Source organism: Miniopterus schreibersii (genome assembly GCF_964146895.1).
Source record: "Miniopterus schreibersii genome assembly, chromosome: 11".
Classification (NCBI taxonomy): Eukaryota; Metazoa; Chordata; class Mammalia; order Chiroptera; family Miniopteridae; genus Miniopterus; species Miniopterus schreibersii.
In genome coordinates this window covers 71610044-71631733 of record NC_138111.1, presented here as the reverse complement: position 1 = coordinate 71631733, position 21690 = coordinate 71610044, and the positions used below count along the sequence as shown (strand labels likewise).

Here is a 21690-nt window from a genome sequence, read left to right as displayed (position 1 = left end):
TCTCAAAAATGCATCCGTAAACTGCTGCAGGAAGCGGCCAGCAGGGCCGGGACACTCGAGTCACCAGCTTGCCCCCCAGGAACAGAGCAGCCTTTGTGCTTTATCATCACTGTGATCACATATTTACCGAGGCTGGCATACCAGTCAGGCAGACCAGATGTGAGCCAAACGCCAGCAAACACCACGCTTCCTGGGACCGTGGAGGGCAGGTGGTCAGGCAGGACTGTGCGGGGCGAGGGTCTGCGTCCTTGTCATCTGGACACTGAATCCCACACAGGCTGCAGCCACACCAATTTGCTACAAGGACGCAGGCGCGGATGAACAGCTCTGGGAAGCCAAGAGCAGGGGTCTCGTGCTGCAGAGAACCAGAGAAGAGCAGCACCGAAACCCCATGTTCACCTCAGCCACCCATATCCCTCAACCAGGGACACCAGAGTGGAAACCGCACAAGAATCTGACAGCAGGTGGATGGAAACAGACTTTGGAGGCCCACATGGCGGACAAGGGACTGACTGCTAATTGGTGTAGCCAGGGCTGAGTCCCAAAGAACATCTTGATGTGCATGAGACCCACGTGCAAGAAACTCTAGGCCACCCACAGGACAGAAAGCACAGAGGTGCCTGCAGCCAGGGGCAGGGGCGGCCGGTCTTCCCTGTGAGGCCTCACAGCACAGCAACCACTGCTGAGGCTCCAGCAGTTTCACCTCCAAAACAATAAAGCCTTTGTCATTCAGTGTCTTACTTTTATAAAATACCATCTATCCATTTCTTTTAAAAACTCTTTCCCTATTTCTTTTCATCTGCTTTTAACGTGCTTTGCCACTTTCCCTCAACTCATCCTATTCTCTTTCTCTGTTTATTCAGTCCTGGCCTCCTTTCTAACCTTCTAGCAAACGGCAAACGTGGCTATCTGCGCAGACCCTCATGTAGCACTCGTGGCCTGCGGGCATGGAGGGATGCCACCCAGCAGACACTGACTCACACCTGCAAAGGCAGCTAGCTGACAAGATGGGAGGGCAGACAAGCCCAAAAGCCCAGGAGATGCTGTCAGTGGGGTCAGTGGGTCCATTGGCATCTAGAGGCAGAGGTCCTACCCATAGTCAGCCAGAAGACCAGAGGAGCAGGGCCCAGGATGCCCCCAGACTCAACCCCCGCCCCCAGTGGGCTCTGCTCTACTCTGCATGATTCCAGATCACTCGTGGCAGTATCCATGCACGAACAGAGAAGCCATGAGGCTCTCCATCACCCCATGGTCAAACCAGAAGCCTCAGGTGCCCAGCCCGCCCACCAAAGATGCCAAGAGCCAGCTGCCCTCCCCACAAAGCACAGCCTCTGCCCCTCCCCAGGGGACTAACCCCTCCCAGCATGAACAGTCCCTCCTCCAAGTGGCACTGCAGGTTTGGGTCTGCTCGTTGCCCAGATGAGGCCCATAGTCCAGCCTCCATGCCTTCATCCAGAGTCCTCACCTGAACCCCTCAAACACCAGTTCAGGCAGCTGTAACAAAGAAGACCCACTCTGTTCAGAAAGCATCTGCAAGCCTGACAAAGGACAGACAGCTGCCATGAGGGCAGCCTTTGTCCCCTCATGTCCCCTCAAAAGAGCCTAAATGACAAGCCAACCCCCGCTACATCATGTCAGGGGTCAAACTATCCCAAAGCAAATGCCAGCACAGCTCACAGGCCCAATGCACAACCAGGGTCAGGTGAGGTGCTACGTGTCCCCCGGGGCCCAAGAACATGCAGCCATCCAGATCATTCCTTAGGGTCCCCTAGAACCGACCTGTTCCACCCATGTCTGTGGCCATCCCGCCCCAGACCCCCAGGTGCCTGCTCCCTGACCAGGAGCACAGGTTGGCCTGACACCCTGGGGACGATGGGGAACGGGGACCCTCCTCCGAGGGTCTCAGCGGGACCCTGTAAGTCCCATCAGGTTAGGCACTGGTGTTATGTAAAAGCTTCAGGATGAGTTTTCCCCAAATCCAAGCATACCCAGGGAGACACCCATCACTGCATCCCGCCCTACAACCCCCTTCCTCTCTCCTCTGCCTTTCACGTTTGCAATGATTCTTCCAAAAGAGATGAATTCACTCTCTTGCTTGAGCCTCTTAATTAAATAAAAGAAATTCCTCCAACCTGTCTGGGCCATTCAGCAAGATGACTTTCTGGCTTGAAGAAACAGTACGGCCATCCTCCGCTGTGGGTCCCCGGGGACCTGACAGCAGCCAGGCTGAGAAGACACACCCACATGTCTCCTGAAGTGTCAAGCCTCGGCCCAGAGGCAAGAGGGACATGCTGGGGCCTGAGCCCAGCTGCAGGGACAGGGCTGGTGCTGAGCTCACCCTGAATTCACCCCCCAGGGGGCAGGGGAGGCTGGTGGCCTCACTCACCCCCAAAGTGGGCTCACAACAAAGCTGGGCAGGTGGGGCCACACTATGATTTTGCAAGAATACCCAAGAACATAAAAAACATACAAGGGCTAGTGCCAAAGTGAAAACTGCTGTGTCTCAGGAAGGAGATCTGGGGCAGTTTCCTTTTTCAGGTTTCAGCACCTGTCACGTCCACCACATTCCTAGGAACTTAGGTAGCTGGACACGTTCCCCATGAAGTGGCTTCCCCACCCATTGCCCATCACCCCTCCATCCTCACAGCCTGGCTCACTGGAGGGGTCCAGTAGTACTGGCACGTGGGGGGACTTGGCCCTCTCCTCCCTCTGTGCCCCCTCCCAGGATAAACAGGGCGCCAGGTGGACACAAGTCCCTTACAGGCAGCAAGGCCTGAGGATGGCCCCTAGAGGTCAGGATCCTCCAGACAGCAAATCCCACTGCAGGGCCTGTTCTGCAGAAGTCCACATAGCTGGCACCCGGAGCTCAGGAGTACTGCATCAGTGTTTCAGCTTAATACAGGCAGGGCTATTCCATGAAGGCTTTTCAGGAAGGCAGAGGTATGAGTCCCAGGAAGAATACATCTGCAGTCTAGCCTCCCAGCAGCACCCCGAAGTGGCCCGGGTCAGGTCCCAGCTCTGCCACTGACTGCCCATTGGGAGGGGGACCAGCATGATGAGATCTGTCTTCCCCAAAATCCTGGATGATTCCAACAGGATCATCCCCAGATGCTGAGGCCCAAGTCAAAGGTCGTGGGCCAAGAGACCTAGTCAGCATCATCTGCAGGGGGCCAGCCTGGCACCTGTGACCCTAACAGCACCCCCAACAGCACCCTTGCAGAACGTAGCCAGAGAGCTCGTGCAGGAGCTCCAGACATTCCAGAACCTGGAGCCTGTAGGAGAAAAAGGCAAGGCCACAAAAGATTCAAAAACAATGACATAAAGGGGCGGGGGACACACGACACACACTGTTCTAGATTAAAACTGACATGAGAACCAGACACAATGCACCACTGACTGGGTCCTGGATGCAGACGCAAAACTGCTGCGCACAACACAGGGCACAGTCCACATCAGGTGCATGACTGACACCCCCAGTTAGCTTTGATTGTGACACGGCTGTGGTTTGTGGGAAAATGCCGTTCCTATAGGAGGCACTGACGGATGTTCAGGGCGAGGTGTGAATGGGACAGAATAAAATACATGCATATGTGGCAAAATGTTGAACACTGGCCACGCCAACTTTCCTACGTTTTTCAAAACAAATAAAAACTGGATTGCTGGCAGAGGAGAAAGCTTTGACGAGGGGAGAGGAGAGAGGGGAGCCTGGGTCACAGGATGAAGGGGACCCCTCCACAGCCTGGAGATGGGAGGGGCAGGGCAGGAGGAGCAGCGCCCCTGGTACCAGAAGCCCAGGCAAAGAAAGGCCCCATGGGACATGGGCACTGGCAGGACCTTGGGGGATGAGGGAGCCAAGACAGACACAGGCAGGCCACCCCACCCTACCAACAGAACTCCGGGGATGGGCCACACCCTCTCCAGGCCACCAGGCCTTTCCCAGAGCCCCTTGGCAGCCCATCCTGACCAAACAGACCAAGAAGACTACCAGCAACATCTTCTTTATAGAGTAAAGCGTGAACACTGAAACCTAACCTCCACCTAACCACCCGCTTACTTCCTGCTTCCAAATGTGGCGATTCTCGGAACTGTGGCAGCCTGTCTGCTGCCCTGAGGCACTAAGACTGGGGGCAAGTCCAACATGGCTGAGAAGAGCTATCTGTCCCTGCTGACACTGCCGAGCCACTAGGGCCCTCAAGTGGCCATCTTCAAGTTTCAGATACTGGGGACGATCAAGGAAGTGCACTGCTGAGGCACACCTGACTTGTGCTGAGAAGTGTCCCAGCACACTGGCTCCTGAGCAAGCACAACAGAGCCAGAAAACCTGGGCCTCGGGAAAGAGTGGACATCAGAGGGAGGGTAGGTCCTTCCAGGGCAGCTTCCAGTATGAGACAAGCAGGGAGTCTCGAGGGCAGGGCTAGCTTTCCATGTCTAGCTCCAAGCACTGCCAACTCCAACATGCAACAGAGCCAAGACATGCCCTGGGGACATCTTTACCTCTACCAACAGTCGGCTGACACACCACTCCCCAAGCCCATCCTGGTCCCATGAGACGCTGGGTATATGAAAGAGAAAGTGGAGGGGGTGCCTCCCATACCCGCCCCTTCAAGAGCTTCACACACAGCAGGTGTTTGCAGGCTCTGAGAAGTGCCACAACAGCCACGTCTGCCTGACCCAGCACTCCCCGTGTCTTCCTGTAGCAACCATTTGAACACACCTGAAAGATGACAACCCAGGGGAAAGGCCTGGGGCATGCCACCAGCAGCTCTCTTGCTCTGTGAGCTTAAATATCACCTCAGCCTCCTCCTCTGTAAAGAGTCCTGAAACCTCTAAAGGTGGTCCTGAGGACCTGATGAGCTCAGAGCTTCCTTCACCCTCCCCACCTGTGTCCTGCCCACGGCCAGCTGATGGCCAGGCTTGGACCTCTCTGCAGAGGAGGCACCCCTGAAGCCTGGCCAGAATAGCCTTTTGCAAACTACCAGAACTCAAGGGCACTAAATCCCTCGCCCAGTGCTCCCACCTGTGTCTGGGCAGGGCTCATGGCACATCTTTCATTTCTGGAGCCACTGTGGAGACCTCACTGCTAAACACTTTGGGACATACACCCAGCTCGAGGTGAGGTGGGCATGAGGGGGACTACCTTCCCGGGGCCCACCCAGCACCAAGACCCCTGGAAGCAGACACTCCAGAACCAAAAAAAAAGATTTTAGGAGCTGTGACACCCCGTGGTTGCAGCTGTAGTTATAAAAAAGATGTATGTGAATATGAACAAACTTCAAGGTAATATGCAAAAATAATAAGTTGTATTCACTTGGATTATGGGTGTGTTTTTTCCATCTCTGCAAATTCCTTTAATGTAGCTGGTGCCGTTTGTTTTTTAATTAATAGACTTTTTCAGAGAAGTTTTAGGTTTATGGAAAGATTGAGCAGAAAGTAGTTTCCATGAATTCCCTCACACACACACACACACACACACACACACACAGTCTCCCCTATTGATAACGTCTTGCATTAATACACACTTGTTATAACTGATGTGCCATTAGGGTTCTCTCTTGGTACAGTACTCTATGGGTCTGACTAACGTGTAAGGACATGTATCCACCATTATTTTATCACACAGAGTATTTTCAGTGCTACCCAAACCCCTCACAACCACTGATCTTTTTACTGTCTCCACAGTTTTGCCTTTTCCAAACTGTCAGAGCTTATAGCCTTTTCAGACTGGTTTCTTTCATTTAGCATGAGCCTTTAAGTCTCATCCGTGTCTTTTTGTGGTTTGACAGCTTTTTTTAAAGTCACAGAATAATATTTCATTGTCTAGATGGACCACAGTCTGTTTATCCATCACCTACTGCCGACATATTGGTTGCTTCCAAGTACTGGCAGTTATGAATAAAGCTGCTATAAACATCCGTGTGCAGGTTTCTGTGTGGACACGTAAGTTTCCAAGTCCTTTGGGTAAATGCCAAGAACATGACTGCTGGATCATGTTGTGTTTGTTTTTTACATAAGAAACTTCCAAAGTAGCTGCACCATTCTGCATCCCCACCAGCAGCGAATTCCTGGGGCTGCACACCCTCGCCAGCACTTGGTGTCGGGGTGCTTTGGATTTCCACCATTCTAATAGGTATGGTAGTAGCTCAGTGTTTCAACTTGCATTACCCTGAGGACATACGATGTGGAGCATCTTTACATGTTTATTAACATCTGTATATCTTCTTTAATGAAGTGCCTGTTAAGGTCTTTGGCCCATTTTATAATAAAACTGTTTTCTTATTGTTGAGTTTTAAGAGTTCTTCGCATATTCTGGTTAACAGCCCATTACCAGGTGTTTGGCCAAGATTTTCTCCCAGTCTGTGTTTTGTCTTTTCAATCTCCCTTAGTGCCTTTACAGAGCAGCTCTGCATTTTAATCAAATTCAACTTACAGTGTTTCTTTCACGCACCTCACATATGGTGTTGCATCTAAAGAGTCATCTTCATACCCAAGGTCACCTAAGTTTTCTCCTGTCATCTTCTAGGAGTTATATAGTTTTGCATTTCACAGTGAGGTCTGTGATCCATTATGAGCTAATTTTTGTGAAAGAAGGGTTTTGCATCCAGGTTCAGTTTCTGCAACGTGGACGTCCAGCTGCTCCAGCACCATCTGTTGAAATGACCAAACCTCTCCCTCTCCGCTGCACTGCCTTTGTCAAAGGTCAGCTCCCTACATTATGTGGGTCTGTTTCAGGGATTTCTAGTCTGTCCCAGTGATCTATTTGTCTGTTCTCTCACCAACACATAGTCTTGATCTTTTATTTTATTCTTTTCCAGAAAACTTATTATGTATTATTAAAATGCTGACATAATTACAGGTAGTAATCAAGTCTTCCGGGTAATCTTAGCCAGATCTGAAAACTCTTTGAAGCAGGAAAACATGCAGCCGACCATCAGGTTCCAGCGTCAGATGGGCTGTGCTTCTGTTCTGAACTAATCTCACTAGAGGCATCTCTACCCAACACACAGCACCCAGATTGTCTATAGTCAGAGGCAGATCCTAACCTGCTTCCTAGAGATTCCAGCTGCAGCATTCACACACCCTTTCCTTATCTGCAGCTGGAAGGACTGGGCCAGGTGCTCAGTCTGCCTGCATGAGGCCCTGCACCAACCAGGCAGCCTGCAGGTAGGCCTCCCTGCACCTCTAGGTTCAGCTTGCTCTCCACTTCAATCTCTGCTTCTTAAAACTGTCTGCTTGAGGGGAGCAAGCATGGGGTAAGAAAAGCTTCATTGTGAGTGCCTGCTCTGTGCTCCATGCCAGACACTTCTCAACAGTCTCCACGGCCTCTTGAAAGCTGGCTAGCACTATCCTCATTGCACAGACACGTAAACAGAGGCTCACAAAGGCAGGTGGCTTCTCCACACTTCCCTGCTGGGAGGCTGTGGGGCTGGGGTCTGAATGCAGCAGGCCTCCTGAACACTCCTTACAACCACCACAGGCAGATGCCCGCACCTGCCTCGCCACTCAGCCAGGGTGGACCAAAAAGGAGCCCCAGGCAGGTGACCCAGCCTCTGCTGGACCAGGTCGAGTTCTTTTCTACCAGTGAGCCCGTGTCTTCACACTGGGCATCATCCAACTCTGGCCGGAAGCTGGCCCAAGCCGCAGGCCCCGCGAGATACCTATGGTCACACAGAGGGCTGCTAGTCCAAGCCACGGTGCAAGGTAAATGGCAGGTGCGGGCAAGCCCACAGACCCTGACCGCAGGGCAGGCTCTCCCCACACTCATCCCCCTTCCCCCACTCCTACAGACTTCTCACAAATGCCTCTCTGTGAGGTGGTCTTGCTCACTATGTACCCCAGATGAAGCCAGAGCACACACTCAACAAATGCCGCTGAATCGATAAGCCATATGCGCCAGTCTGCATGGTTGAGCTCCAAGCATGGGACCTGGTGTCCAGAACCTTCTGGAACATCTGCTCCCTCTCCTCCCCATAACAATTCTTTTTCTCACCACCATCATGTTCTGGCCCACGACCATCAGCAAAGTTCACCGACCTCAGAGTAAGCTCCCAGCCACCACCTAGAAATAGTGCAGGCGTAGGGAGACGCCCACTAGCTCTCCTAGGGAGTAAGATTGTCAGGGCCCAAGTCATCAGCAATTTGGGCCTGAACAAGGCTCAGCTTATGCCGGTACATTGGGGCCTCGGAGGACACCCAGGGAGGCATGCAGTCATCCTCAGGAGTGCCTGCTTCCAAAAGGGAAGGAGCCAAGAGTGCCCGATGTGCCCACAACGGTGACCCACAGCTCAGCATCACTGACCACATCCCTCTTGGCCCACAGCTCAGCATCACTGACCACATCCCTCTTGACAACACCACTGGAGCAGGGGCGCCCACCTTTCTGTACTGGCAGGGGGGTAGGAAAGGGGTCTTCACAGGCCTCCAGGTACCGGTGCCAACCTTCCTCACCAACCAAACCAGAACCATGGTGTATGATGTCACTTGGGAAAACAAGCTCAGTGTTGGCAGTCAACTGGCTTCAAAACTAAGCTCTTAAGAGATTAATAAAAACAACAAGCAGGGTAACCACCTGCAGAATGGACTCGAGCCCTTTCTAAGGGCCTGCTGCACTGCAAGTACCATCCCCTCGGAGCATCCCCTCACTTCCCTCCCCTCCCCTCCCCTCCCCTCCCCTCCCCTCCCCTCCCCTCCCCTCCCCACATCAGCTGCTCAGGGCTCCTGTGAAAGTAGATGAGGGGACTGGAGGGACCTCACCACCTTGGCCTGAGGCTGCCAGTACCACAGGGTGTGTACCGGGCCTGTCTATGAAAGGCAATGGTACACCGGCAAGAGAGCTGAGTGAGCTCAGGACTGGCGTAGGTGTGGTCCCCATGGCCACAGGAGAGGCAGCTGGGCCATACTGATGACAGACAGACCTGGCCATTCTCTAAGGACAGTGAGTGGACCAGTGCAGTCACATGGCCATTCACAGCAAGTCCCCAGGTGCATTGTCCACAACAAGGCACAGACAGGCAAATAGGACACAGACATCTGGCTGGGGCTGGCAGGTTGGGAACACGGTGCCTCTGTGGCCGCATCAAGGTAACGCCAGCAGGTCACACTAAATGATCAGGTCCTGCAGTCCCCACATCCACAAGCTGCACCCAGCCTGGAGCCCAAGCCATCACCACCACACGGGAGCCCAGCCACCTCCAGGCAGCACAGAACAGCAGGACAGCTTCATGACAGCACTTGGGAGACCCAGGGCCCCATGTTACCCTGAAAGGGCCCTACAGGGCTTGGGTGGAAGGTCAAGGACTGAAACCCCCATGATAGAATGATCCCCATGCTGGGCGTGAGCCCGGACACCACTGCAGGAAACAAACATTCTGGGTGGGATCCCCCAGGAGGCAGTGCCTAGCCCTGCACCAGCAGCACACAGCAGCCTCCCGCGGGGAGGAGGCAGCACAGAGGACTAAACCTGAGAGCGGGGGCCACCGACAGGAGGGGCAGCATCAGCAGGGGGACCGAAAACAAGGTTCTCTCCCAGTTTCTGAGGAAGACATGGGAGAAGTAGGTGGTCGAGCCGCCTCCAACTAGGCTTCCGGACACTGGCCAGATCTGGGCTGGTGTCATATTCTCTACTCAGGTCTCATGCCAGCGCAGAGATGAGAGTGACCCGAGCAGCCTGGACCAGCATGGACCAGCCAATGCTCCAGTCTTGTCCCCTCCAGGCAGCCCAGAGCCAAGGATAAGCCCTACCTACCCGAGCACTGTCTAATAGGATGGGGTCTGAGCAGGACCAGAGGTGGCCAAAGAGGGACTTGGAGATGTGGGAAACGTGAGCCCGACTGAGGGCAGGGACTCGGTGCCCTTACACTTCCTCCATCACTACCTAACATGGTCTGATGCCAGGAATAAAAGTTCATTACAAAGGAAAGAGACAGGAAGTAGTGCTTTAAAATGGCTTCCCCCCAAATCAGTGTCATCTCTGAAAGTCTGGAGAACTCAGGTGACATACCTCGCTGCCCTTCACTATGTGATGAGTACATGTTCTCTCTGCAAAGCACTTTCAACATTATATGGAAGGAGACTGGTAGTCAAGGGGACCTGACGTCCTCCAAGCCAAGCATATTAGATCCAGAAATACAGCTTGGCCTTCCCCTAGGCAGGAAACCCCAGAAAAAGGAAGCAGGTGATACTGTCTCAGTTGTGGGGGGATGCAAACAGATGCCAACACCCCCCTGCATTGAGAGAATGACAGAATTAAACAGACTTTGGAGGGTGGGTTTTCCAGGCATTCCAAAGCCGCTGGCCAAGGCACTGCTGGAGACAGGGAAGGGTCCAAGGGCGGGAGGAATCCTTCTGTATAAAGCTCCCTGTGCTGAAGGCAACGCTCCAGGTGACGGGCCTTCCACAGGGACGGAGCCAGGGAGCCCTGACACCAGGTATCCTGAGGCCCCCCCGGGGGGCGGGGAACGACACATCTCCACATTGTGAATCCCTCCCAGGCACAAAGCCAGAGCGCTACCCATTGCGCCTCCCAATGCAGTGGTCCTAGAGGCTGAACCTACCCTCCACACTCATCTCCAATCTTAGGTGGACAGCACACCAGGCTGGGGTCTCCTGCCATGATGCTGCAGCCGCTCTCTGCCATCTATGTCCTCACCTTTGGCCTTGGGTGGGGGTCCTCAACAATACAGTGGGGAAGCAGCAGCCTCCTGGTACGTGAGGAGGCTAAACACACAGCAGGTTCTCCGCTGCCCGCAGCCCCGCCAGGCAGGAGGCTGTTGGCCCCCAATGCTGCACACTGTCCTGAGGCAAACGTTAACAGTACCCTCTTACTGGGGAGATACAGGGAGTTTCCCTGCTGGCCTGGGACTCCCTGTAACTCCTGGTCAAGGAATGTCACCAGACAAAGGGGACGCCATATCTAGTCTTTCCTCCACCACCCAAGTCCAGGATAAAACGCCCCTGACAGCGGCAGGCTCCACCTCTGTGAGCTCTGCTCAGGGACCCAGAGCAGAACCACCTGCCCTGCCTAGAGGAAGTGGGAGGTAAACCTCCAGCGAGGGTCTCGGCACCGCAACGCCTCAGCCAGATCACCAGGGTTCTGCTGCTGAGGCCTAACCCAGGCCTGCCTGCTTCTGCCCTCCCCTGCACGGGCCTCCTCCCTGCGGCCCAGTGCGTGTTCAGACGGCCAGCAGGGATCCCCTGGCGAGGGTGAGAAGGTGGGATGGCACGGCTACTCTCTAGGAGCAGGCATCCTCTTCTCCCCCTGACCTTCCCTCTCCAGACCCTCTCCTCTCTGCATCCTCATGCAGCACCGATGCCCCCCACTCCCACGCCAACCCCAGCACACCTCAGGGCCCCCAGGCCCCTTCTCAGCAGGGCTGTGAGGGAGGAACCATCAGTTTCTCCCCGAAGGACTCCCCGGGATGCCTACATTTCCACGGCAGAACCAAGGGGCTTCATTCGGGTAGGGGTGACCTCTGGAGTTCTTTGTCTCAGAAGAAAGACTTAGGACAGGCCGATACCCCTAAATTACCCGGCTCTGTCTGTCTGTCTCTCTGAAACACACACACACATGCCAGAGCCTGGAGGACAGAGCAACCAAATCCCTCTTCTGAGCCAAAAGGGCAGGCGGCCTGCAGTGTGGCCAGCGGCCCTGCGTCAAGCCTGGAAGGCCCAGCTAACTTTACAGGGAGCTGGGGTAGGCTTACACCCCTGAGGCCGGCCCCATGCTGGACAGCTGCCCCCACAAAGACAGAGGACCAGTAAACACCCACTGTTACAGGCATGGCCCCGGCTCCACGGCTGGCCCCCGGCGGCTCGGGTTACGGTTTATATAATCTTCCAGGGCGGGCACTGACACAGCCCGCGTGAGGGCAAGGTTATGAAAAATGCATGCCCAGGGCCTGTGTATAAAAAAAAGCCACCCACCCGCATTTCGCGTGACTTGGTTTTAAGACCTCACGCGCCCATTTTGTGAACAAATGGGCTTTGGGAGCTCCAAGAAGCCGCTGACACAATTCCAGGCCTTGTCCCACAGGCCCAGGGCCCACCAGGGCCCCCCCTAAAGAGACCCTGGGTGAGGAGGCGCCCCTCAGGAACCCCAGGCCAGGGCACCCACACCTGCAAGACACGGAAGGCGCAGGTCCCAGGGCGGCTCGGGTTCCCGGCCGGGAGGCAGGCCCCGCAGCCCCCGCTGCTGCGGACACAGCGGGCGCGCACAGCCGGTCGGCGCCCGGACCCGGGCCGGGAAGGAGGGGCGGGAGACACGCCCTCCCGAGCCCGCGCCGCGCCCCCTCCATCGCCGCGCAGGGCGACACCCCGCAGGCCGGGCTGCCCAGCGCCGGGCGGACCCGCACAGGGACCGGGACGGGACCGGACAGGGACCGGGACCGGGACCGGGACCGCGCCGCCCGCCCCGCCCCGCCCCGCCCGGCGCGCCCTCACCTGCAGCTCGCACCAGGCCACCTCCACCCAGGTCTCCGTGTCCAGCCCCTTGTACACGGTCTTGAAGGACCCGCGGCCCAGCTCGATGTCGAACTTGAGGAAGCGGCCGTCCAGGGAGGTGGCCACGGCCTTCAGGTCGTCCTCGTCGTCGTCCTCCTCGGGCTCCTCCCGGCGCGCGCGCCCCGGCTCCGGCCTGGCCTCCGGCGGCGCCGCGTCCCCCGGCCCGGCCGCCTCCGCCGCGGGCCCGCCGTCCGGGGCGGCCGCGGGCGCGGGGTGCGGGCCGAGCCCCCGCGCGGCCGCGGGCTCCGGGCCGGGGGCGCCGGGCGCGGCGGGCGCGGCGGGCGGCGGGGCGGCGCGGGCGCGCTCGGCGATGAGGCGGCGCGTCTTGCAGAGCAGCAGCACGCGGCGCTGCAGGGGCTGCGGGGGCTGCGCGCCCGGCGCCTCGGCCGCCTCCAGGCCCGGCGGCTCCTCCTGGTCCGACTCCACCACGCTGCGCCGCAGGAAGCGCTGCGGGCCCGGCCGCCCGGCCCGCGCGCGAGCCTCCGCCATGCCCGCGGGCCCCGCGCCGCGCCCGGCCTGCGCCGGCGCTCCGGGGGCGTCTAGGCGGCGGCCATCGCCGTCCATCTCTGCGGGAGGACACGCGGCCCGCGTGAGCGCCCGCCTCGCCGCACCTGTCCCGCCGCGGGATGCGACAGCGCCGCCGCGGGCCCGCCCCGCCGCCCCGCCCGCCCCGCCGCCCGGCGGAGGGCCTCGCGCCGCGCCGGGGGCCGCAGACCCGACCCGGGCCCGGGGAGGGAGGCCGTGCGCCGCGGCTGGGCCCGGAGGGGCGCGGGGGCGGGGCGGGCGGGCGGAAAGCCGGGCGGCGGCTCCACAAAGGACCGCGGGGCGCGGGGCGCGGGGCGCGGGGGGCGGCGCGCACAAAGGCGGCGGCGCGCGGCACTCACAGGGCGAGCGGGCGCCGGCCATGCCCGCGGCCGGCGGCTGGGGCGGGTGGCGCTCGGGTCCGGCGGGGACGGGCTCCCGCGTGCTGCTGGGTCCGCGCGGCTGCGCTCCGCACCGGCTGCTCCGCGGCGGCGGGAGGGCGGGGCCTCCGCTGCGGGCCCCCGGGCGGGGCGGCGGGGCGGCGGGGCGGGGCGGGGCCGGGCACGCCCACCGTCCCGGGCTCGCGGCACCTGCGGGCCGCCCGCGCTCCCGGCCCCCAGGCTGCGCCGCCCGCCTGCGGGGCTTCCGGCCGCGGAGGCCGCGCGCCCCGGGAAGAGACGCGGCTCCCTCCCCGCGCACCGCGCGCCGCACCGGCCCGCGCCCGGCAGAATGCGCGCTAGAAGTCCGAGGTCCAAGGCCGCGGTGCCCCCCAGGCGACCTCGGGAGGATGCCTGAGCCCCCCATCCCGCCTCGACAGGGCCTAAGCCTGGCTGAGGGCGCAGGCCCTTCCCTCACTTCAGGATCCATCAGGCCTCGCCACCTTACCGGGAGGGCAAGCACTGTACTCAAAATTCCCATTTTGCAATTGAACAGACCGACACCCCAAAGGCAGAAATGATCTGTCCTAAACCCCAGAGCTCCTAAGAGCGGCTGAACTGAGATGTCGGTGGATAGGGGCAGGAGAGCCTGGCAGATGCCCCTTGGCCCACAGTGCCTTCCTCACCCACCTCTGTTAAAGGGCACCTGCCCATCTTTCCGGATCTCCCCCTCATCCTCTCTCCCCTGGACTCCCTCTTGAGCGTCTTGAACCTTATCGCAGGGAAATGACATAGAGCAAAGACTACAATGCTAGTTTCCCAGCCCTACACCATGCAAGGCCCTGAGCTCCCACCGCCTACCCTGTGCCCCTTAGCCGGCGATGTGTAGTCACGGCCCACTCCCAGAGCAGGAAACAGGCCAGGGGAGGCAGCTGGCTCAGGGGAGAGCCAGGCTGCTCTCACGTTGGTCCCGAGCCCCCGGCCTGTGCACTGTCAAGCACACAGAAACTTTCAGACATGTGGTCGACCGGTGGGCTGCTGGACTTGCAGCCCTTGGCACAAAGGAACTCAAGGGACATCAAACCCTCACAGTTAGAGTGGGGTGGGGGTGCCAAGCTGACTTACCAGAGCAATAGGACTTTCTGAGGTCCTGCTGGGCACTGGTGGGTGCTGGAGCCAGCAGAGACCAACTTGTGAGGGCCGACATCTTCTTCCAGTTCTGTTCAGTAACACCTGGCAAAGCTGGGAGAAATTACACCACAGAAATGGGCAGATGCCACAGACCAGACTTCTCTCCCAGAGAGCCATGGTTCCACAGAGTGCTGGCACTGGGCTGGGCATTTGGCACATACCTGCTAAATACAGACTTCAAGCCTCACATCTACTTGTAGAACAGGCTCCAAGCTCAGCGTCCACATGAGGAAAGGACAACAGCAGGCACCAGGTCTGCCAACCTGAGGACACCCTTTGATGTGGGGACCTGAGCAGATCCGCCCCTCAGAGTGGGGGCCTTTCAGGCAGAGGTGGGGTAGTGAAGATCTTACTGTCTTCCCTGTGGAGGCTAGAGACTCCAACCTTGCCCTGCCATTTGCATGACCTTGGGCCAGTCCCACCCTTGCCGAGCCTCAGTATCCCCCTGAAGAATGGGCCTGACCATCCTGGTTTCTCCCCCTTGGAAGACTGCCAATTTCCCTAAGACTCAGTAAGTCCTTGAGGGCACCATGAGCCCCAAACCTGTGACAAGCGTGCCTGAGCCTTTCCAAGGGAAAACTGAGAAGGGTTGGAGCTATGCATGTTCCAGACAGATGCACGCCAGTCCGGCCTGCTCTCTGCTCTCACTGGGCCCCACTGGCCTGCCTGGTTATGGAGGAGGTGGCTGGCCATTCACATCATTGCCTGTGGGCCACTGCCCACACCCAGCTGGCAGATGTGCCAAGCATGGCAGCAGTGCTCTCACATGTCACAGGGGCGCTCGAGACCTGGGAGAGCAGGGAGAACCTGCTCTGACTGTTACTGTACTCTCAGCCCTTAGGCATGGTTTCAGGCACCCTGCTTCCATGCCCGCTGTGACAGGGAGTTTATCTCCTCTGCTGACCCATGACCATTGGAGCTAAGCAGCTAGTGGAGAGGTCACAGTCCCCTTTGCAAGAAACCTTGGGCTGGGCTCTGGTACAGGTTCTAGGATCTGGGAAGGGTAAGCCTGAGGCATCCTTGGACAGACCTTGGGACCAGAACCTTGCCAGGGTCACTGTGTGTCCTTAGCTAAGTCACTTGACATCTCTGAGCCTCCATCTCCCTGGCTCTGACATGGAGAACAAACACTACCTGTCTGCTTTACTGGTTGTCTTAAGCTGGTATGAGCCAAACCTATAGAAAACATGCTGCCGCCCGGCCGGGCGCGGCTCAGCGGTTGAGCATCGACCTAGGATTCAGGAGATCGGGGTTTGATTCCCGGTCAGGGCACATGCCCGGGTTGCGGGCTTAGGCAGTCGATCAATGACTCTCTCATCATTGCTGTTTCTCTCTCTCTCTCTGCCCCCCTCCTTTCCTCTCTCTGAAATCAATAAAGATATATTTTTAAAAAAGGAAAAAAAAGAAAACATCCTGCCAACTGGCTGACCCAGGCTGGTGATGACAGCACCTCTCTCTGCTGCCTGAAACAGCTATCTCAGCGGCTGTCGGCCAAGTGGGTCAATTCTTTCCATGTCACAGATGAGTATGTTGAGGCCCAGACCAGAGACTTTGATTTTAAGTAGCTTGCTCAGGGCCACAGTGACCTACCCACCCCTTATAGCAGTCCCCTTGGCTACCTAAGACTCCAGTGTCAGGGAGTCCCAAGTCACCCCAAGTCCAGTCTGCCCTGGTGCCCAGCTGAGTCAGCGAGATGGACACTTCTGGGGCCAGAACCCAGCAGGCAACAGAACCATGTCATCAGTTTGCTGCCTGTGAGATAGACATAAAAGTCATGATCAACAGTGTTGGGGTGCGGCTGTGTTCAACAGAAGTTCATTCATGGAGACAGGGAGGGAGGGAGACAGGACCCACCCTCTGCCTCTGCTCACATCAGGCCCCAGAAGGCTCACCAGTAGGAAGGGTGAGGTTTGGCCTTGCCCGAGGGAGCCCAGTTGCCAGGTACTGCCTCTGAGTGAGCTCAGGCAGCCCAGGACAGTCTAGTGGTGAGACCAAGTGCGTTCAGGCCACCTCCTTGAGCCCTCCCACAGGCCACAGCATGGGGAGGCAGCCCCTCACCATTAAGGGGCCACTGGCTCACTGGACCACTATGTGGAGCCCGCCCCAGTGGCAGGCAAGACAGCAGGGAGCCCATGCCCTCTGGGAGCTCAGGTGACGGTAAGGGGATGGTACCAGGAGAGCAGAATGAGACGTGGCAGGAGTGTCCTGGGAGGACAGAAGTGAGGCAGAGTTGGCCTCTCAGGGACCCAAAGGAAGGGTGCAGTGTTGGGGATTGTGTGGGCCTCTGAAGGGATTCATGTGTGGCTGGGAGGGCAAACGGTGGGCCCTTCTACTCTGACCCCACCAAGTGGGGCTCCTCACCCAGTGGGGCCGCAGTGTTCTATAACACAGTGTTTATTTTATTCTTCTTTATGATTAATAAGCTGATGTAACACTTCTTTACTCCCAAATTAAAAAGCATGTTGATTTTTTAAAATAACATCTTTATTGAGGCATAATTCACATTCCATAGAATTCACTCTTTTAAAGTGAACAATTCAGTGGTTTTTAGTATCTTCACAGAGTTGTCTGACCACCACCATTCTCTAATTCCAGAACATTTTCATCACTCCAAAAAAAACCTGTCCCCATTCGCAGTCACTTCCACTCCCCCCTCTCAGTCCCAAACAACCAGCAATCTCCTTCCTGTCCCTATGGACTCACCTCTTCTGGACTTTCCATAAATGGAATCTTGCAGCACGTGTCCTTTGCGACTGGCTCCTTCCACTCGGCACGATTGAAAGGTTCATCCATGTTGCAGCAGGTGTCAGTACTTCATTTCTTTTTATGGCTGAATAGTAGTCGCTGTATGGATAGACATACTGATTTTTTAGAAGCATGTCCACATTGTAGAAAACTTATAAGACAGAAAAAGTGGAAATAAAATTTTTAGGTGGTCTTGTGTTGCTATCCAAGTGTGACTCCCAGGGCACCCTCCTGCAGCTGGCATGTGTCTGTCCATGGCAGCTGTCCCCTTGGGAGATTCTCAGCAGGCTCGAATCAAATAAGGGAATTGCAATTCAAACATTTTCCTCTTACACATGGTTATTATTTAATTTTACTCAATTAGGTTCACACCAGATGCAAAATCATACATCCTGTTTTATTTGGTCCAGAGAGCAGGGCTTTAGCCCTCAGAGTCCTGGGATGTGCGGGGTTTGATGTAGCTCCCACCCTCTGCTGAAGCAGCCCTGCCGGGCGGGGTGGATATCGTCAGCCACAGCCTGCTCTGAGGCTCAGCTTTAGGCCCCAGGAATGGTTTTTTAATGGACACAACTCTTAGAAATGGTTTATTTTAATTTTATGCTCAAGAGTTTTAGGAAGAACAACTAAGACCACTCAGTGGTCGTTCCAACCTGGTCAGCGGCCTGAGCGGTGGGGGCTGCAGCCTGGTCTTCGCGGGGAACTGCCATGCAGGCGCCAAGGTCACCTGTATGCTTGAGACCTGGGCAATCTCAGGCAGCTCAGGAGCCGGAGCTGTTCGTTGGCCCCACGATCTCTGACGTCAGGGCCTGCCCTGCTGCTTGGTCTCCTCTAGACTTGGTAAGGAAATTGGGCATGATCTCTGGGGCACTTGCAGGAGGAGGTGCCAGCGTTCACCCCTGAGACCCGCTGAGCAAGTCTCCTTTCAGCACCCCAAAGCCAGCTTCAAGTTGGTCTGTGAACAGAAGGGCCATGTGGCCCAAGGGTCCCGCGTGGATCATGAAATACGGGGATGAGCAGAAGAAAGCATAGGCCATTTTCCACATTTTTATCTCTCCTTAAAGCCCCAGGAATTTGGCCCAAGGATCTTGAGAAACTGTTAGGCTTCCAAAATTGGAGCAGGTCGCTGAGGCCAGCAGGTGGTGTGGACCCCCGAGTAAGCCGAGCTGCTGAAATGAAGGTGATGATGATGCCAGCACCACTGGGGGCGCGGTGTGTGCCCCACACTGAGCCACATCTTTGCAGGAATTCTCTTGCTCACCCCACACTGTCTTAGAGGAGGCCCTGTTATCAGGTAAGAAGCAGCAGAAAGGGCCACCAGACCCGCCTGAGCTCAACACCCGCAGACAGTGGGCCCGGAGGTGAATAGGCCAGCTCACCCACAGCCCACCACGAGCTGCAGCTCAGCCTGGAGCTGCTGCTGTCCAACCTTCTTCACACCTCCGTGGCCAGTCCCTGCCCCCTCGCCTTCATTAACTCCAGGGACAGGTCCTTGGCCAAGCTGGTGTGTGCCCTCCAGCCCTGGCTCTGGCAACATCTCCATCCAAGCAGTCAGCGGTGGCCATGGAGGTGCTGGGAGGAGACCGAGTAGGAAGACAGCGTCTTTTCCTGATTCTGGTCACCACCAGCTCCCACTGCGCAGAGAGCACAGAGCATCCAGCATCCTGCGACCCCACATGGGTCACACTGCGCCCCTCTAAGAGAGTAGTGATTGCATAGCAACCACCCCCCACCCACTGGGCCCAAGTGCCACCTGAAGCGGCCACCCCTTTATGCTCCAGGCTTCCTTCTGCCCCCAGTCCAAGGGCCAGCTGCTGTCTGGGCCCACACAGCCCTGCTGTGGTCACACAGCATGCGGCGCCTGGCAGCTATCCCTGGTGTGGAACCCTCTACTGGAAGTGCCAGCATGGGTTCTCTTTGCTGTGCCCAATCTGAGCTTCAGCTCTCTTCTCTGATTCTAAACTCTATCCTCTTTGGGGCTCAATCTTAATAGACAGGCCGTGGGGCCAGGACCCTCCCTTAATTCTAGTTTGACCTCAGGCCCAACTTGTCCATCCACTGCTCTCCGGGGGCAGCCACCACCTTCGAGGCCCTGAATTCAGGGCTATGTTCTCTTTTTGGCCCTGACAGCTCATGACACCACCCCTGTCTTGTCCTGCTGCCTTCACAGTTCCCAGGGCAGACTAGCACAGGTTTCCTGGAAGGCAATTCAAGGTTGGAGCAAGAGTCTAAAAAGTGTTCTCACCCTTGACGTCAGCAATCCGCTCTTGGAGAATTTACACAATGGAGTGACCAGCTGTACAGCCAGTGGTGCGTACAGATGTTCACTGAATTTATAATAAGCATGAATGATGCAAATGTTCAACAATTGGAAAGTGGTTCAGTAAACTGTGTTACTCCTACACAGTCAAACACAGGCTCTGTATGGAACTTTATAATGACGCAGGGACCAGTTAGAGACAAGCGTCCACTCTAACATTTTGGTGCATTTCCTTCTGTTTATTCCTCCTGTGCACAGTGCTTCTGCTTTTGTGCATTTTTCTGCACTTTGGGCAAGAGGCAGCTGCCCACGTCTCTGGGAAAGGGAGGGCGCAGACAGACACTGGCAATGAGATAAAAGGGGTCATTGGAGAGCAGTGTGTGTCTGGAGACACAGGTCTGTTTCTACTTCTGGTGCCGCCCACTACCCGTGACCGTTGACCTGTTAGTTACTTCTGCTTTTTCTGAACTTCAGTTTCTGATTAGTCACTGGGCAGCAGTGGTGCCCACCTCCCAAGGGTTTAAGAGAATCTTTGAAAGGTCCCAGGGTTGCAGCAGCCCAGCAGGACTGAAGCATGGTGCCTGTCCTGGGCTCTGGCCAACTCTTGCCTCAGTGTCTGCCTTCTTGCTGGTAGGACCCACCATGAGAGAGAAATGGCCCCTGATTCAGGAGGGCTGTCCAATCCTCATTTCCACGGGGATGCGGAGCTTCGGGGGTCCTGGTGATGCGTTAGGACACAGAGCCAGCGGGAGAGGCTGGAGCCTGTGGGCTTGAGTGGACGAAGCAGATGGAGGAACCAGGGGGAGCTGGGCAGCCACAAATCTTGGCATCCAGCCAATGGTCTTGGCCAGGGGTCCTTGGACCAGAGCCCACGCTACAATCCAGGGCAGGTTCTGACCAGATGGGGGCTTGGGGCTCTTCCCATTAGAGTTTCTGCTTTGTATTCAGTGGGCTCTGTGCAGCCTGGCGATGGGAGCAAGAGCTCCCCCAACGCGCCCGGAGAGCCACAGAGGTGCTGCCTCACTCTCAGAGTCATTGCCAACAGAAGAGGCTTTGTCCCCTGGCCTGTAACTCTCCTGCCTGACTTTGGGGCTTTCTAGCAGGCTCAGTCTGAATTGTGGTGCTTGCCCCTGGGAGCACCTACTCGCTCAGGCTGCAGAAGGGCCCACATGACATAACACATGCACTGGAAAATAACCACATCGCACAGGGAGGCACTGCCCACCCAGGGCACAGGAAGGCCCCAGGGGGAGGGAGACAAAAAGGTGTTATTTCTAAAGAGAGATGCATAGTCTGGAAGCTAGGTCTACTGCACATAGTCGTTACTCACGAAGTGCTGACTGAAAAGGGACTGCAACACTGGGTTTGTGAGCCGAACCCCTGCACCTGGGTGAACACAGGGTCTGAGACCTGTAAGCCTCTGGCCACAAGGTTTTTCCTCAACCACCCAGTACATAACCTGTTTATGTATGTTTCCATGTAAGGACAACTTAGTTAATATACATTGTTAATTCATTAGCATTGAATTCACTGTAGAGAGGGCTGTAACTCCTGCCTCCACGAGCCTCATCTGTGTGTTTTCTCTGTGAGGCCCATCACAGTTCTCTGGGGCTCAGGAACACTGGACAGTGCTTCAGGTCTGCAGTTGGGACCATTTTAAACTGTGAAATCACTAACAAAGGGCAAAAAGATGCAAAAACTGTGAAGCAAAGAGATTGTGAAAAGGACCCTTGTTTACCGCCTGAGAGCTGGAGCCAGAGGCAGTGAGCCTCACCTTGTTCTCCGGGCTGGGCAGGCACACGTTGGCGACTCAGATTTTTCCTTGCTCTGTGCATGTCCACCAATGACCTTGAAAGTGCAGCAGCTATGTATTACAGAGTCACAAATAAATTTTAGCTAGTAGGTGAATTCATAAGTACAGAATCCACAAATAATGGGCATCAACTGTATACATACCTACACAAGAGATGGATGAATTTAATTATATAAGACTGTCTGGCAAAAAGTACCATAAAACAGAGACAAAGGACATATTTTCTTAATTCATAAGTTGTTTCCACAAATCATTAAGTACAGACCAACAACCTAATAGAAACATGGACA

General features: G+C 56.3%; 1 protein-coding gene across 16 annotated transcripts in view; it reads right to left on the bottom strand.

Moving 5' to 3' along the window:
- The window catches only part of WNK2 (WNK lysine deficient protein kinase 2), a 125528-nt gene extending 112085 nt beyond the window's left edge, over nt 1–13443 (bottom strand). For all 16 annotated transcript variants that reach the window (XR_013999878.1, XR_013999879.1, XR_013999880.1 and 13 more), the window contains exons 1-2: nt 13380–13443; nt 12436–13061 (exon numbers count right to left, since the gene is read on the bottom strand). Coding sequence is in view for 12 of the 16 variants with exons in the window: in XM_081151598.1 (XP_081007724.1) it covers nt 12436–13059 (624 nt within the window). In the remaining 4 variants the exon portion in view is untranslated. The remainder of the gene's footprint in view (nt 1–12435; nt 13062–13379) is intronic.
- Between the last annotated feature and the right edge of the window lie 8247 nt (nt 13444–21690).